The 17015-nt window shown below is 39.5% G+C and overlaps 1 protein-coding gene across 1 annotated transcript in view; it reads left to right on the top strand.

The window, feature by feature from the left end:
• Positions 1-17015, top strand: part of Vps51 (vacuolar protein sorting 51) — a 37996-nt gene that overhangs the window by 13938 nt on the left and 7043 nt on the right. Inside the window, exons 5-13 of the mRNA XM_068377170.1 lie at positions 6010-6129; positions 6391-6531; positions 6925-7185; positions 7612-7721; positions 8029-8226; positions 9567-9798; positions 11347-11562; positions 14318-14458; positions 15738-15848. Of these exons, the coding sequence (XP_068233271.1) occupies positions 6010-6129; positions 6391-6531; positions 6925-7185; positions 7612-7721; positions 8029-8226; positions 9567-9798; positions 11347-11562; positions 14318-14458; positions 15738-15848 (1530 nt within the window). The remainder of the gene's footprint in view (positions 1-6009; positions 6130-6390; positions 6532-6924; positions 7186-7611; positions 7722-8028; positions 8227-9566; positions 9799-11346; positions 11563-14317; positions 14459-15737; positions 15849-17015) is intronic.

Below are 17015 nucleotides of genomic sequence, written 5' to 3' on the forward strand. Positions count from 1 at the left end.
TTCCCAGTACCGACGGGATAGTATATTTCGCGCTATGACAATATTATTTCATTGATAATCTTCACCTTTTATGGAATTATTTTGACAATGTCAGTTAATTTATGAAAGTTTTCTCCCCGGTTATTATACCGGTCCGAAATTTTGTTCATAGCCTTTTGTCCCGGTTTCATACCGGTCTATTTTAAGAATTCGGAACACCCGGATCTTTTTGGGTTACTACCCTACTATGGGACACTGTAGGTGCCCCTGTCGTTACTATCTATAATTATAACTTCGGATATATTATTTTGGGATTTTCATTTTATTTCCTTTGTGATTGATCGATTTAAACATTTATTCTCGATCTATTTATTTTACATTCCCAACGGAGTTACCTTGTTCATTAGTAACGATATACCCTCTTTCGGAGCTCGCAGTCTTCCATGACTTCTACCTTGGCGACTCTTTAGATCTGGGTTGGCGGGTTTGCCTGGAGTGTCAGGGCAAAGAGATCCTGTGTCTCTTCCTTTTAGGGTTTTCAAGGAAGCACGTGGCTGATGTCGGGCCACGTCCCGTTGTCCCTAAAGTTAAAGCTACCTGCCAGCCCTACCAAAGACTCACAGGTCTTCCAAATCACCAAACCAATTAAGACTTCTCTTGGGCCGAGAGCGAAGCCCGGCCTGAAACCTACGACCCCGGAGGCTCCCTTCGATCCGGCAGCCCTTTCAAGATTGATGCATGGCCTCTCGTGGCATGGTTAGTTTCAACCTGACCTTTCATTAGAAGAGGCCAGCGACCGATCCCAGGGATGAGGTAGAAATTTATTTCTATTTGAACACGATGTTGTGCTGATATTTATCCATATATATACATATATATATAATTTACGGACCTCTGTAGCTCACTGGCTCAAACCTCGTGTCACATACCGAGTCACCACGATTATAGGATGGAAGATTCCTGGTGCCTCTGTGAACTTGACAATTGAATGGAATTATTGCCCATTAGGGGGAAGTGAGTGCTAAACCAGATAGCCTCATACAGGGTCTCATTTGTTATGGGCTACCTCAACAGCACAATATATCATCCCGGATGCCTCTAGGCTCCCGGAATTCGTCGAAAGCAATCCGTGGAAGGGGGCCTTGCGCTCTCCCGTCAAAGATGGTATGTTAACCATCGAAGGGTTTGGCACCCGGACTGTAGAAGATTTTGAATTCTACCCGCCGGGTCTACAGTTCCCTCTCTCTAGTTTCGCATGCCTTACCGAGGAGACACTCGTAAGGTTTGACAAGGTCCCCAAAGAAACCAAAATGTACCCAAAGGGGCAGGCTCAGTCCACCTGGGTCCGGCCCTTAAACGAGTGGGAGCGTGTTAACACTACGTTAACCCCTCACAAGAGCCCGTACACGATGTTTCTAGTGGAGGAGTAAACCCCTACTCCATGTGTCACTAAGATATCGGACCTTGCTCGGCAGGCAATAAACGAGGACAAGCCGTTACCGCAGCTGAAGGAAACGCATCCGACCTCCCTCCTGTCCCTGGGGGATCACGATTGCTGGGCTAACGCCCCGGCGACCTTCACATTGGGTAAATTAAGCGCTGACTGTGCTCCCATTCAGTTCAGTGAGTGGCTACCCAGGCTTCCGGAATCTCTGATATGCCTCGAGCTCGAAGCCTGTATGCGCCTGAGTGGACCTATCAACTCGGCTACAATGGCAGAAAAGACCTCTTTAATGTATGAAGAAGAACCACCTTTTAAGGTCTTGACAAAGTCATTACTTCAAACCTTACTGTCTGATTCCTACGACTTCTTTGCGGCCAGACGTCGTTGCTGTAGGCATGTCTTGTCTGAGGCCACTATCAGACATGAGCCTAACAAGCTCATTAAAGCCCCAGTCTGGAGCTGCTAGGGTCAATTAGAGCCTCAAGGTTCGATGGGCTTAGTCCCCAAGCACAAGTTCGAACCGGCCAGCAACCAATCTCGAGGTAGAAAGAGTCTGAGATCTTTCCATTCCTTCCAAACCGGCAGTCCCAACAGGTGGTTCAAACCATCCCGGTGGCACAAGGGAGTCAACCTTTCACTTCGAAGGGTCAACCCCAACAGCAATACGTGCTGGTTCCTCAGTCCCAAGTAGCAACTACCTCCTATGCTACTTCCCCAGCCCTTAGGCCCACCTTTGAAACTCAGGGTGCTTTCCAGGGTTACCAGCGCCCCAGAGGCGCTAGCTCGAGAGGAACTTTTCGCAACAGCTACTCTCGAGGCCGAGGAGGTAAATCCGCAGTAAATCATTGGGGGTTCTCAGGTAGGGGTAGGACTTTACATCTTCCGGAACCGTTGAACGTTCAACATTTGGGCTTTCAGTATAATTTCCAAAGGTCTGGGGTGGAGTTGGATAGAATGGCCCCCTCCACCAACCAGTTTTCATCAACATCCAACGGAAGAGCTAGTCTTATATGAAAACGATTTATTGCAAAAGGAAGCAATAAAGAAAGTAAATCGTTTGTAATTTCAGGATCACTTGTTCAGCGGGCCAAAGAAAGACTCAGAATAGCAAAGAGTAATCCTAGACCTGTCGCTTCTGAATTCTTATATTTAATGCGACAAGTTTCACATGCTGACCATCTCTCAGGTGCGGACCTTGCTTCTCTGTGGGGCCGTCACCTCCCCTATGGATCTTGCAGACTTTGCTATCATGTTCCGAAAGCAAGGCATTTTCGTCCGTTTCTAGGCTTCAACTAGGCAAACTGCCTCACAGCAACTACAGAGTGATAATCTCTTACAACAGTTTTGGTTCCAAATCAACTTCGAGAAATCTCGTTTGGTCCCGAGGACAAGTTTCAATGGTTAGGATTCAATGGGTTCTATGCTCCCACACTCTGTCTCCCAACAGCCAAGAGGAACGATATAGCAAAACACAATAAGTTTTCTCAAAGACAAATTGTCTTCCAGAAGAAATCAAGAGAGAATCCTGGGTGCCCTCCAGTTTGCCTCAGTAACAGATATACTACTGAAGGCCAGACTGAAAGATATAAGCCGAGTATGGTGCTCCAGGAAAACGAGTAATATCGAGACAAAGGGCTCGACTCCAACCAATTCTGAAGAAAAGACTTCAACCATGGGCAAAGGTCAAAATCTGGCAATTCAGTTTCCTTACAATATCCACCCCCAAGCTCGTCATTTACACAGACGCCTCCCTAACAGGCGGGGGGGGGGGATACTCTCAGTACACGAAAGTCCTGGGACTATGGTCGACAATATTCCGCCAACTTCATATCAATGTTTTAGAAGCCATGGCGGTATTTTTGACCTTAAGCAACCGGCTCCAGCCAAAAACCAACATATCAGGTTTCTTCTAGATAGATAGTGGCGGACGCACTTTCGAGGACAACTCCGCTGGAGTCGGAGTGGTCACTAGACCCAATGTCCTTCAGTTGGATTCTTTCTCAGGTTCCGGATCTCCAGATAGATCTGTTTGCAACAAAGTCCAACTACAACTAGAGTGCTACGTAGCTCCCAGCCCGGATCCTCGGGCTTACGCCACAGGCGCACTATCATTAGTCTGGAACACTTGGGAGAGAATTTACCTATTCCCACCAATAAATCTGTCGATGAAAGTGTTAGACAAGCTCAGGACTTTCAAAGGCCAAGTTGCTCTAGTAGTCCCCATCTGGCCCAAGCACAACGGGTTTCCCCTTCTGGTGGAACTGGTTCTCCACCTCGACAGATCCCCAATCCAATACAAACACAAGCAGTACAACTCGCTGTGTGTTAGCTTCCTCAAATTCAGAATGCCCTACCTTTCTGGACTTTATGAAATTTGCAGCTCAAGAGGTGCAGATATTGATCCTCAAATACGTTATTTTTAGAATCAGATAAGAGGGGATCCACCCTTCGACAGTATGATTCGGCTGTTATGAAACTTGCCAGTTTTTAAGGGACTCAAAGGTTGAGACAATGACTATGAATCTGACAGTAACCTTCTTCAGAATTTTATTTGAATCAGACTTAGAGACTTGTACTATTACCACAAATTAAGTCAGCCTTGAAGGTTTTACAATTGGCTTTAATATTGCCCTTACAGATTCATACTTCTCATCCATCCCGAGAACCTGCGCCAGATTGAAACCATCAACTCACCATAGCTCAGTTTCCTGGTTTCTGAATGACGTACTTAAGTTGGCTTCAGACACTCTTAACGAGACTTGCCATTATATTCCATTGGTTAGGAAATCCTTGTTCTTAATGAACCTGACTTCTGGCGCCAGAATATCAGAACTTTCAGCCTTGTCTAGAGATCCAGGTCATATTGAATTTCTCTCGTCAGGGGAAGTACTCCTTTCCCCTGACAAAAGATTTTTAGCGAAAATGAGGACCCCCAGGACAGACGGTTCCCCTGGAAGATTGTCCCACTTCCGCAGGACCCATCTTTATGTCCAGTAAACACTCTGGAAGCCTACTTAAACATATCTCCCGTTCAGTCCTCGGGGCCCTTACCCATTAGAGAAGGTGAAGAACCATCATCCTGAAAGGACTCAGACAGAAGATTCTGCATTTCATTAACGGGCTACCTAGAATCATTCCCACATCACTCCCTTACGTCCATGATATATGAGCTGTAGCTACCTCAGTTAATTACTATGAACTTCACTGGACTTACTAAATATACAGGCCGGAAGTCTCCAACAGTATTTAAACGCCACTGCTTAAAACCTCTGGAAGCCTTATATTTGCTACAGTGGCAGCAGGGAATGTGATTCCTCCTGAACATAGTGAACCTTAATCAACTATGTCTTGCTATCCTCTTACCTGTTATTTTGGATTTTGTTACTTCCTCAGGTATTGTTCCAAGATTTGGGACCATTTCTCTGGTACTATTTCACTGCGCGGCACAGGTCGGAGCCCAGAAAAGGGATTTTGACGAAGGAAAAATCTATTTCTGGGCGAGAGACCTGTGCCGCCCAGTGAACCCTCCCTTGACTTCCCTCCCAACATGGGCCCCAAACCTTGGGTGCTATGAGGAGTGACGTCACTGGCGTGGGTTGGGTTAGTGGTAGTAGTGTTGAACGGCACCTCGCTGTGGCGGGGATTTTGAAGAGGAGATATCTAAATAGTGCGAGACCTCTGGTTGTGAATTATCACGCCCCAGTATTTTATACCGACACCTTATATAGGTGAGCGAGCTGGGTTCAACCTGGCATTCCTATGCTTTTTTTCTCTGGTAATATATAGCAGTTATATTCCTTAGAAATAGTGCTCTAGGAGTATTTCACTGGGCGGCACAGGTCTCTCGCCCAGAAATAGATTTTTCCTTCGTCAAAATCCCTTAATTACTAGGCTAACCCTAGTTGGAAAAGCAGGATGCTATTAGCCTAAGGGCTCTAACAAGGAAAATATCCCAGTGAGAAAAGAAAATAAGAAATCTGATTGAATAGTGTGACCGAGTGTGCCCTCAAGACAGTGAAAGACCATGGTACAGAGGGTATGGCACTACCAAGCCTAGAGAACAATGGTTTGATTTTGGTGTGTCCTTCTCCTAGAAGAGCTGTGTCCCTTAGCTAAAGAATCTCTTCTACCTTAGCAAGATGAAAGTGGCTACTCTTTCCTTCTCTAATTTTTCCCTTTATTCAAGATGAAGTCTATGTGGAAGCTCAGAGATTTGACTGTATGATGTGGCTTAATTATCTAATAATTAAACCCTAGTATTGTGTTGTGTTTATGTTGTTAGCTAAGCTATTTAAATTTCTTCTTGAGTTATCTATTATCTTGTAGCAAAAGGTATTGGAATGTGAAAATGATGGAATTGTATGCTTAAAGGTACAGTACTGTATTTGAATAACTTCTTCAAATGACTTGAAAATATTGTAAATTTCTTTTATTATTTTAATTTTTTTTCCTGCTAACTTGAGTCCATAGTACTTCAGGCAAATCTAAATTAGGAGACACTTGTCTAATTAGAATTAAATCTTTATAGTGCAGACAATATAAATATATAAATACCAGGTACTTAAAATTTCTTAATTCTCTTTCAGGAACGACGTGGAGATTTGAGTCGACTCTTGGGCGTTCACGGGACTCTCAAGAAACTTGAATTCCTCTTTCATCTTCCTCATAAGATTGACGAGTGTATTGCAGATAAAAATTTTACCGAGGTTTGCCGTTTGTTATTAAAGTTTGATGATGAAATGAATTTCCATATTCATATTTTTTCTCCGTAATGATGAGCACTTTTTACAAATATTTTAAACTGATTAAAATTGTATATTATAAAATCTAAAGTACAGTAATAGCTACGTAAATCATAGTGGCTTTATTTTCTTGATATCCTTGATAAAATGTTTGTATATAATCAAGTAGTCGAATTGTTTTACGTATGCTGTCAGCACTGTATTAAAAATCTTGTCCTCCCCAAGGGTGTACGTAGCTATGTAGAGACTGCCGAGGTTTTGCACCGATACAGGCACATGCCCTCCTTCAACGCCATCCATGATGACTGTGAGGCCGCCATTGGCCGTCTCAATCTAGCTTTGAAAGAGCAGCTTGCTTTGAAAGGGGTAATTATTCTTACATTTTTTATAACGGGTAACACTCGTATTTTTACAATATATAAACTATTGCATTTATATCTAACCGCTTTCTCAGAGAAAGAGGGTTTTCTGCACACAATCACCTCCACGTGAAATATCATTTGAACCCATGAATATGTAATGTTTACCTTGGGTTCTAAGAGGTAATTTTCAGTAAATTGTATCAGAGACATTCGTACTGTATGTATATTTTGATTGGTGCAAGTCCAAGAATGTTTTGGACAGGTTTGGATATTTTCAAGTTTGTATATCCTAGTTTAGGAGAGAAAACTAGCCTTGCTCCTATGCATATACCTTAGGTTATTTTTCCATATATCCAGTACTAGGCTTATCTCTTTTTTCTTTTTTTTTTCTTCATAGGGTAGTGCGAGACACCTCACAGAATGCGTCGACCTGCTCCTTCAACTTGGCGAACCAGCCGAAGGCTTGTGTGACGATTTCCTTTCACATGCTCGCACAAAATTAGAGGATGATCTTGCTAGCCTCACAAAATTAGCAGAGGCTGCTGCTGGCATTGAGGAAATCCCACCTTCAGAAGAAGGTGAAGATGGTGCTGTAGATGTAGGGAAAGATGCAACTCAAACACAGTCTGATGAGAATATACCAGAAGGTGGTAGTATGGTAAGTAACCTGGCATTAAAACAATGTAAATTGAGATTTAAGAAAGTATGTAACAGTTAACCCTTTTACCCCCAAAGGACGTACTGGTACGTTTCACAAAACCCATCCCTTTACCCCCATAGACGTACCGGTACGTCCTTGCAAAAAAATGCTATAATTTTTTTTTTTTTCATATTTTTTATAATATTTTGAGAAAATTCAGGCATTTTCCAAGAGATTGAGACCAAACTGACCTCTCTATGACAAAAATTAAGGCTGTTAGAGCAATTTAAAAAAAATATACTGCAAAATGTGCTAGGAAAAAAATAACCCCCCTGGGGGTTAAGGGTTGGAAATTTCCAAAGAGCCTGGGGTTAAAAGGGTCAAGTGACAAGTACTGCTCTGTAATTCTGTGAAATTGCATTGAATGAGTTTCTTCATCCTCAGGACATATTGGAATTTGTTGATGTATGCCATGAGACTTTTGTTGGCAATCTCTGGCTCGTAATATCTTCATACAAAGAAATGTTTCTTCGAACACCAGAAGAAGGTGGAAGGTGAGGTCTAGTATTTTTCTTGTAAATTTGTGTACAGTATATTGTAGTTATTAACAAGATAATTTTATATGATTTTAAACCTTAGTCTTTCCTTATAGTCTACTATTTACCGAGTTTAGAATGTGTTTTAATATTTTAAGTGTTGATGTGTTTGAATATTATTAAAATAAAGTTGTTCATTACTGTACTTTCATAATGCTGAGGAGTGAAGTACTTTTTGATGGCAAATAACCTTCTGAAGTTTATAATTATTTATCTAAGAAAGTCTTCGAGATCTGTTTGGTGACATGGAAAATCTTATTTTCAGTGCTTCATCAAGCATGGCAGTGGAGAAACTACGTGTGTTTGTAGCTGGACTGGTGGAGCAGTACGTAGCAGTTGTTGGTGTTAGAGTTGCGGCAGAGCCTGATACTGCGCATTATGCTCAGCTGACTACTGCTTTGGATAAGTTCCATCGCCGTCTTCATGCCATTACCCAGCTCCTTCCCAACACAAATTTCGGAGAGTAAGTTCACTTCTTTTGTTGTTTTTATACAATATTTTTTTTTGTATTTTTTAGGTTTACTGTTGTTAAATCTTTTGTAAAAATCATGATTCTTATCTGTTGTGCATAATTAATTATTGAAATGACTCTAGGTATTATTATTATTATTATTATTATTATTAATTACCAAGCTACAACCCTAGTTGGAAAAGCAGGATGCTATAAGCCCAGGGGCCCTAACAGAGAATGTAGCCCAGTGAGGAAAGGAAACAAGGGAAAAAAATTATTTTAAGAACGATAATATTAAAATAAATATCTCCTGTATAAACTATAAAAACCTTAACAAAACAAGAGGAAGAGAAATAAAATAGAATAGTGTGCCCGAGTGTACCCTTAAGCAAGAGAACTCTAACCCAGACAGTGGAAGACATGTTATGTACATTATACAGAACACACAAGAATGTTTAGCACTGTATAGTATTGATTTAATAATAAGGTCAGTTTTTAAGAAGTCACTTTATCAGTACTTCAATATTTGTAATGCTTTAGTGTACCTAAATTTGTGAACTTCTTACATACACATACATATACCAAGGCACTTCCCCCAATTTAGGAGGGTAGCCGACATCAACAAATGAAACAAAAACAAAAAGGGGACCTCTACTCTCTATGTTCCTCCCAGCCTGACAAGGGACTCAACCGAGTTCAGCTGGTACTGCTAGGGTGCCACAGCCCACCCTCCCACATTATCCACCACAGATGAAGCTTCATAATGCTGAATCCCCTACTGCTGCTACCTCCGCGGTCATCTAAGGCATCGGAGGCAGCAGCAGGGCCTACCGGAACTGCGTCACAATCGCTCGCCATTCATTCCTATTTCTAGCACGCTCTCTTGCCTCTCTCACATCTATCCTCCTATCACCCAGAGCTTCTTACCAGGCATAAATACTAATTATCCCTGTACCACACACGAGTTTAATTTTATAAAAACATGCCTAATCTCTACAGAGTTTTGGAACCTCTGATTCTGTATTAACCCTTTTACCCCCAAAGGACGTACTGGTACGTTTCACAAAACTCATCCCTTTACCCCCATGGACATACCAGTACGTCCTTGCAAAAAAATGCTATTTGAATTTTTTTGTGTATATTTTTGATAATTTTTTGAGAAACTTCAGGCATTTTCCAAGAGAATGAGACCAACCTGACCTCTCTTTGACGAAAATTAAGGATGTTAGAGCAATTAAAAAAAAAATATACTGCAAAATGTGCTTGAAAAAAAATAACCCCTGGGGGTTAAGGGTTGGAAAGTTCCAAATAGCCTGGGGGTAAAAGGGTTAATGTGTACATTTTATTTCCAGCGTGGCATTAGAGCTTGTCATTGAAGCTGCATCATCAAGATGTCAATCATCACTATCTGCCCTGAAGATGGGATTAGCGTCCAGTTTAGGGGACGTGCGGCATGCCATGGCTGCGCCGCGCCATCCGAACCAAGACGGCACGGAATCGACGCAACATCAACTTAATGAGCACTTGACACGTCTTGTGGCGGCTACCGCAGCTTCTATGAAAGATAGAATGGTAGCTCTACAGGTAATACTAATGTGATAATTAGTCTTCATTCTTCTTCTTCCCAGCTGGTTCCCATTTTTATATGGGGTCGCCGTTGCGGATGAGCCGTTTCCATCTTTTTCTATTCTGCGCTTCTGCCTCATCAATCCCCTTCTCCTGCAAGTCTCCCCTCACACAGTCCCTCCATCTCTTTCTTGGTCTCCCTCTTCTTCTTCTTCCCTGAACCTCCATCTCCATAGTATGTCTCCCAACGTGGTCCTCATCTCTCCTCATCAGGTGTCCATACCATCTCAGCCTCCCTTGCTGCACTTTCTTTGATATTTCCACCACCTTTGTCGACCCCCTTATGTAGTCATTTCTTATCCGATCCTCTCTTGTCACCCCAGACATCCACCTAAGCATTCTCATTGATGACAGTATATCAGAAGGTTCTCAACTTAAAAAGGAGCTGTTTTTAAGTCTAATTTTGTTATATTTTTGCCTATGGTAGGCCTAAGCTGAATTCAATGCCTATGATTTCCAGCTACAAAAGTCAACAAATAGTCGGGTTTCATATGAAATAGATATCAGGGTATTACAAATGTTGTTTTGCTTACTGTATTAAGTGATACAATATTGTTTTATTACTGTATTTCTTTATCTTATCTTTTTTATTTTCAGTTGGATTTGAGTTTGTTTCTCAGAATGTTTTTGAAGTTGAATGTTTATAAGTTGAAGACATTCTGTATCAAATAGTAACTTAGTTATATATGTGATCAAGTATCACTTAAGTTTATATTCACATTATCTATAATAGACAAAGTCAAATCATAGCTAGTGATGAAAATAAAAAAAAAAAAGCACTTATGATTATCTGTAATAGCAAAAGTGAAATTGTTGAAGCGTCTAACCGAGGAGTTTTTATCGAAAAAATTACTATGAATGATTTAAAGAAACTGAAAGACCAACTGTTGACATTCTATGCCGAAATCAATGAGAAAAATTTGATGAAAAATGAAAAACATTACAGAGCAAAAAATGTTATGAAGAAATTCTGAAATCCAAAAAAATTTCAAATACGAAACATTTCCGGTACAAGAATTCGGATAAGGGATTCTCAACCTGTATAGTATTATTATTATTATTATTATTATTATTATTATTATTATTATTATTAATATTATTATTATTATAAGTTAAGCTATACAGTAATCAATTAAGCCATTGACAGATTAGTTTAATATAGCTTGAACTTGAGCACCATCCTCCATAGTCTTTCCTATTAGACGGTTCCACATTTTTCCTCGTATTAAACAAAAGTGTCAAATTCGGGAAAAGGACATATTATCTTCTAGAATTTTTATCTTTTAGCCTTCCATCTATCCTGACACATTTAACAATACTTGTTTGTCATGTATAAAGAAAAATCATTAATGCTTTCTTATGATAAGGAAGCTTCATTGATTATAAATCCTTTTATCTTTACCTTAATTATTTTACAACTGAAGCATTGTGGGAAGTAGGCAGGGTATTGGGCATGTAAATTATTTCCAAGTGAACATTAATAAATGACCTTTCAATTTTTACCAGGCATTCACGCAGCCTAAACACACCTTCGCAGTGAATGCTGAATTCAGGCACAAGTTTTGCAGAGAACTCGTGCGAGAGGGGGTAGTTGTGGCATTTTTCTTGCATATTACCGATACACTTCTTCAGTTCTGCCATAAAAAGGATAAAGATCCTGTGCTTCTCTTGTTACTTTCAAGAATGTGCCTTGACCTTCATACATCGACAGTTCATTATCTGGTAAGTACGCTACTTAACCGAATGCAAGTTACAGTATTGTAAAAAGAATTTGTATTGTTTATAAATGTTTTGTAAGTGATTTCAGATTCTGTATTAGATTATTTAGATGGTTCAGGACCCAACTGGTTGTCATATTCTAGAATAAGAATTACTTAACCCTTTTAACCCCAGGCTATTTGGAACTTTCCAACCCTTAACCCCCAGGCGTTTTTTTTTTCAAGCACATTTTGCAATATATATTTTTTAATTTGCTCTAACAGCCTTAATTTTCATCATAGAGAGGTCAGGTTGGTCTCATTCTTTTGGAAAATCCCTGTAGTTTCTCATAAAGTTATCAAAAATATGCCAAAAAAAATGTAAATAGCAGTTTTTTGCAAAGACGTACCAGTATGTCCATGGGGGTAAAGGGATGAGTTTTGTGAAACGTACCAGTATGTCCATTGGGGGTAAAAGGGTTAGTTTTACAAAATTAGAATTCTAATGTATTTAATATATCCATCCATATACCAAGGTACTTCCCCCATTTTGATGGGTAGCCGACATCAAACAAATGAAAAAAGGGGACCTTTCCTCTCTACGCTCCTCCCAGCCTGACAAGGGACTCTACCGAGTTTGGCTGGTACTGCTAGGGTGCCACATATATATAATATATAAATTCATCAATTCACAGTACTATGTAAGGCTGGGAGGAACGTTGAGAGTAGAGGTCCCCTTTTTGTTTTGTTTCATTTGTTGATGTCGGCTACCCCCGAAAATTGGGGGAAGTGCCTTGGTATATGTATGTATGTAAGGCACAGGAACAAAGTCCTGAAAAAGTGAATAATGTTAAATCGTATTTTTGGTTGGGAGGAAAGCCATTGGTATGAGAGATTAATCACTTGCCAGAAGTGTTCACTTTTATAATTCATTTGGTAATGAATGGGAGGTTTGCTGTTTCTCTTTGTGAACCTTTTCCAAATTTGATCATTGTAAATTTTGTACTTGCTTTAGTTTGTAAGTTATTATTGATCTTTGGTTTAATTGTTATATATTTTGTAATTATCAGATTTCTGATTAGGTTCTAGTGGTAAATTGAAGATTGTTTGTACCAGTATACAAACCTTTGTCTCTATGTAGTAGTCTTTATGTTTTCTTAATAAGGTAGGGTAAGTTTTTAGGTATATTTTTATTTAGTCAATCAAGCATTTTCAAGAGGTTATCCAGGGTGTATCCAATGCAGATCTCTTGTTGCTGCAGCTGTTTACAACTACAATTGAGGGTCGTCATCCTCCCTACAGGCCATCGAGCCCCAGCTTTGTTTATAGCCTGTACTATCCAGTATCCTTAACTGGCTGTTTTTATCTTTATGTTTTTCTATTTTGATGAATTTGTTGGTAGAATATGTGCAGAGGATATTAAGCTAGAATAGAGTTTTCGCAGTTGTTTCCTAATAACTGTAACCAAGTGACAGTTGCATGAACAACCTGCCAACGTTCAAATTATTCTTCCGGTTAGAGCATTCCGGTTTACTGCTTATTCCCTCGTGAGTGTGGCTCTGTGACGTCAACATAACCCTGAGGAAGTTTTACTTGAACAATGTCATGCTCCGTTGGAGCTTCCGCCAAGTGAAAGGGAAGGGAAGTAGCCCTTCTTACTGTCAGTATCTTCCCATTCTCGGAAAGGTGCTAAGAACGTATCTCCTATGATTCACCTGTTGAAGCATCGTCATCGACATCATTAAAGTTTTAAAAGCCGTATCAAGCTTTGCTGAAGACCTGTTAAAGAACTTAGGTTTATTTTGTTATGAATAACACAAATTATCATCATCATCATCATCTGCTCCTACGCCTATTGACGAAAGGGCCTTTGCGTAAATTATAGTACGGTAATTAGAAATTTTTGTATGTTTCTCACTAATGATTAGGATCACTTTGATCATGAGGTAGCAATCATTTGGTACATCATATATTATTTTTGTGTTCTAGATGATTTCCTTCCTTATTAGGTTTGCTTTTATACTGCTAGCTAGATTATTGAAAATTGTCACTCTGAGACAACATGAGAAGCATTTGCTTAATTTCGTGGATTTCTTTCCTACGTAGATGGGAAGGCAGCTTTTCCCAGGAGGACATGTGAAGTGATAAACGACATGATATCTCTTAAGGTCATGTGGGCTTGGCTGATGATCATTTTCCATCACCAAGATTCTAATCTTAAAACTTTTGTGGTAAATTATTTGTTCTATTTCAATTTTGTCTCTCATTTGATTTCAAGATTTTGATTTTGTTGTGCACAACATTGCCGTTCTTGCTTGTAATTTCAATACATGGCTGTGTCTTGGAAGTGCTTGATTCTTGTACTGTCGGTTTTATTATAATTATCATCAATTTGTTTTAAAATAACCGAGTCAAACATACTAAAATATGAAAGATCTGAAGGATATGGTCATTAATGAATGCAGAGAATTGGAATCAGGTGAAAAGTAGAAGATATAAGCAACACAACTAGCACTGAAAGAACTCTACAAAGAAACTTTTGTGCTATATACAGAGTACCTTCTAAGAGACAATATGTGTAGCACCACTACTATTTTTTCTCAATGTGAAATAGGTAAATTGATTTAATTATTGATAGAATAAAGGACAACATGTGTAGCACCACTTTACTGTTTTTTCTCAATGTGAAATAGGTCAGTAGATTTAATTATTAATAAAATAAAATTTTTAAATTTCTAAGTGGAATTTACGTAACATTTCTATTTTATTTGTTACTTTAGTTAAGCCACTGCGATGAGCAGTTGCAGCTAGAAGACAAAACTGGACTCACACCACTCCACACCATCACAGATGGCATGAGAGATGCCGGGCAGCGACTGTTGAACCATTACGTACATACACAAGGTGCCTCTGTTAGTCAGGTGAGTACAGGGATGTTTTGATAGGCTTTGAGTTCTGTTATACAGTATGCATGATTAAAAAAATCAAAATTATAATCGCTAGTTTAAGAGTTTTATAAATTCATGAGGGTTACCTTTAAGGAATTGGTAACTTAAATGTACTTGTGGACATATATTCTCATTACAATATATTTTCTGTAGTACGAGAAATATGGTTAATTAATTCCAGCAGTAGTATTATTTGTTCCTATGCATACAGTATACAAGCCTTTCATCTTTAAAATATGTAATGTCTTCAGTGGATCTGTAACGGCTGTTGAAATTGTTAATAAGATAAGTGTTAAGCACTGTTGAATAGCCCCACCCACCCCGTCAAAGACTCCTCACTTTTGTCTATGACCACAACAAGTACAGTACAGACTTATTGTTATGTCTTATCCAAGGCTGTTTAATCTCTTTCTTACCTTTAAGCTGGAAATGTTGATGATGCAGCTTCATGTAAGCAATGGAATGAAGCAAGAATGTGTGTGTAGGACATGCATCGGTTTATGGCAAAATGAGCAATACACACACTACTTAGGGGAAAAATTGTTCGCAATTATCCACTTTACTCTGAGCATTGGTCGTGACGGCCTGTAGGCATGCATTTTTGTTGGGATGTGAAAAGGTTAAGTTATCTTCGGTATTATTCTGGCAAGCACTTTGATCTTCTCTTTGAATTTGCCGTTAGCCAAAGTTTGTGCGTATGAACCACTGGCTTAGATCTGGAGGAGTATGCATCAGGAGCTGGGAGAACTCTTATTTACGTAGAAAAGTTTTTCAAGTTTTGTGGAGCGAGATGATCGCCACGCACAAATACGGGTTGAAAGATCTTTCCTGCAGACTGCCATGGACGAGTGACTAAAGGGAGACTGCCTTCTTTAGTTCTTGCAGGTAGGCCATCAATGACTTTTTGAAGAATCGGGTAGGTAAAGGTACTACGCTCCAGTGGTCCCAGTGGGAGTACGTCAATGGTGACACCAGTGCCAGCGACCCTGGTACCAATTACTCCAGTAGTGATCCCTGCATGTAATGCTTCTCAAGTGTCATTCTAACTTAGGACCCATGGCTCAAAAGCAGGTAGTCTGTGACAGGTGAGTGGACGGGGTTACTCACCTGTGCTCACCACTTATTAACTACCTCGTTAACGATTTAAATACCCGTTCTAATTCTGCTGAAGACATTCCCAATATGACGAAGGTTTGTGTAGCTATGAAAAATACAAATTACTTTTCAAATTCATTATCTCATGGTTATACAGATGCTTCGACGCAGTGTTGAGCTTAAAGACTGGTTAGGTTGCGGAGAACCAAGAAGCGTACGCAGAGTGATGAGAACAGTCTTAGATGAAATAACTACCATGGAAACTCAGGCAAGTCTTAGGTTTTTATTGTCATGTATGCCTGGCATATATCAAATATATTCATAATGTGTAATATTTTATCTTTAGTACATCTGCTTTTAAAAGGCTGATTTACAAATTACCATGTAATGTACTGTAATCCTTTTATTCTAACTACAGAAAAGAGCATATTTCGTTGATTTGCATGCATAGGACATTATGAAAAATTACCGGTATTAGTAGCCTTATCGCTATTTGGATATAATTTCAGAATAGTGGGAATAAGTTTTAGAATTTTATGAAAAGGCTAACAAATTAATGCAATGAAAGTCTACTTTATAAAAATGAAAAGTACTTGGCTTTTCTCTCTTATTAATTATTCAGTTTCATCTTTTTAAGGGTAGCAAATTATTTTGATCAAATTTCCCTGTTGTTCGCATTGCTTTTAACCAAAGGTGTGTCTACGTCTACCCAAAATAAAAATAACTCATTCCCTTGTCTTGCAAAATGGTCCCCTCAGGGAATCACAGTGTTATCTGGTGGTTGATGGTGAGGGATGGAGACGGTTTGGGAATGTTCTTCCCTCTCCCAAAGAGAGATTAGTTCACCAAACTTTCAACTGGGCTCCACAAGTCACTAGAAGAGTTGGAAGACCCTGGCCTACATGGCTGAGTACTGTGAAGTGTGAGATGGTGAATGGAGAAGTATTTATTTAAAATCTCAAGATAGAGACGACTGGCAAAATCTAACTGAGGCCTTTTGCCTCAATAGGTGTGGGAGGAGATGATGATGATGATGATGATGATCACTAACTAGTCTATTATACAATATATTAACCTCCTACTTTTCACTTTCTCATTGACTTGTCTAAATAAGACCTTTATTTTGCCATAGGATTCATACAGAGTATTAGTAGTTCATTTTGAAATAACAAATCGCTTGATGTTCATATACATGTTGTATCAACAACTAGTTAATGGCCATCAACCGCCAGATTGCATGGTGGTTCCCAGAGGGGGGAAGAATTCTACAAGGAGAGAGAATGGGAAATTTTATATTTGGGTAGACAAACTTTGATACAGCTTCGAGTAAAAGTACTTTGCACATCAGGTGAGTTTAGAAATACTACACTAATAAATTTTATGAAAATTTTGTTGTTTTCCTTTTCAACATTTTGTTGACAAATTTTAATTACTT

The sequence above is a fragment of the Palaemon carinicauda genome, chromosome 7 (assembly GCF_036898095.1).
Source record: "Palaemon carinicauda isolate YSFRI2023 chromosome 7, ASM3689809v2, whole genome shotgun sequence".
Lineage (NCBI taxonomy): Eukaryota > Metazoa > Arthropoda > Malacostraca > Decapoda > Palaemonidae > Palaemon > Palaemon carinicauda.